Source organism: Eimeria mitis, genomic scaffold (assembly GCF_000499745.2).
Source record: "Eimeria mitis Houghton genomic scaffold, Emh_scaff846, whole genome shotgun sequence".
Taxonomy (NCBI): domain Eukaryota; phylum Apicomplexa; class Conoidasida; order Eucoccidiorida; family Eimeriidae; genus Eimeria; species Eimeria mitis.
Window position 1 is genome coordinate 5525 of NW_013576228.1, and position 607 is coordinate 6131.

The window sequence follows — 607 nt, forward strand, 5'->3', positions numbered from 1 at the left end:
TACAGGAGAAGCAGAACCACCACCAGAAGAGGCCTGTATACAACAGCAGCAGCAGCAGCAGCAGCAGCAGTGACAGCAGCAGCAGCAGCAGCAGCAGCAACAGCAGTAATAAGAAGAGCGAGAAGTGTAACTCAACAGATAAAATGCAGCAGCAGCAGAAGCAGCAGCAGCAGCAGAAGTAGCAACAGCAGCAGCAGCAGCAGCAGGAGCGCTGCAGCAGTATCCTTAAGACACACACCGTTTCGCCTTTACTGCAGCAGCAGCAGCAACAACAACAACAGCAGCAGCAGCAGCAACAAGAACAGCAGCAGCAGAAACAGCAGCAAAAGCAACAACAACAGCAGCAGCAACAACAACAACAACAGCAGCAGCAACCGCAACAACGACAGCAGCAACAGCAACAACAACAACAACGGCAGCAGCAACAACAACAACAACAGCAGCAGCAGCAACAGCAGCAACAGCAGCAACAACAACAGCAGCAGCAGCAGCAACAGCAGCAGCAGCAGCAGCAGCAGCACAAGTACCCTGAGAAGGAGATCTGCTACTTTTGACTGAACGGAGGCGGCGCTGCTGCTGTCGCAGCTGAGGCATCGACTGAGGGGGG

The 607-nt window shown here is 53.9% G+C and overlaps 1 protein-coding gene across 1 annotated transcript in view; it reads left to right on the top strand.

The window, feature by feature from the left end:
• The window catches only part of EMH_0023680 (uncharacterized protein), a gene marked incomplete at both ends in the record, with an annotated part of 1001 nt that extends 447 nt beyond the window's left edge, over window positions 1–554 (top strand). The window contains 2 exons of the mRNA XM_013502183.1: window positions 6–126; window positions 258–554. Of these exons, the coding sequence (XP_013357637.1) occupies window positions 6–126; window positions 258–554 (418 nt within the window). The remainder of the gene's footprint in view (window positions 1–5; window positions 127–257) is intronic.
• Window positions 555–607: the final 53 nt, after the last annotated feature.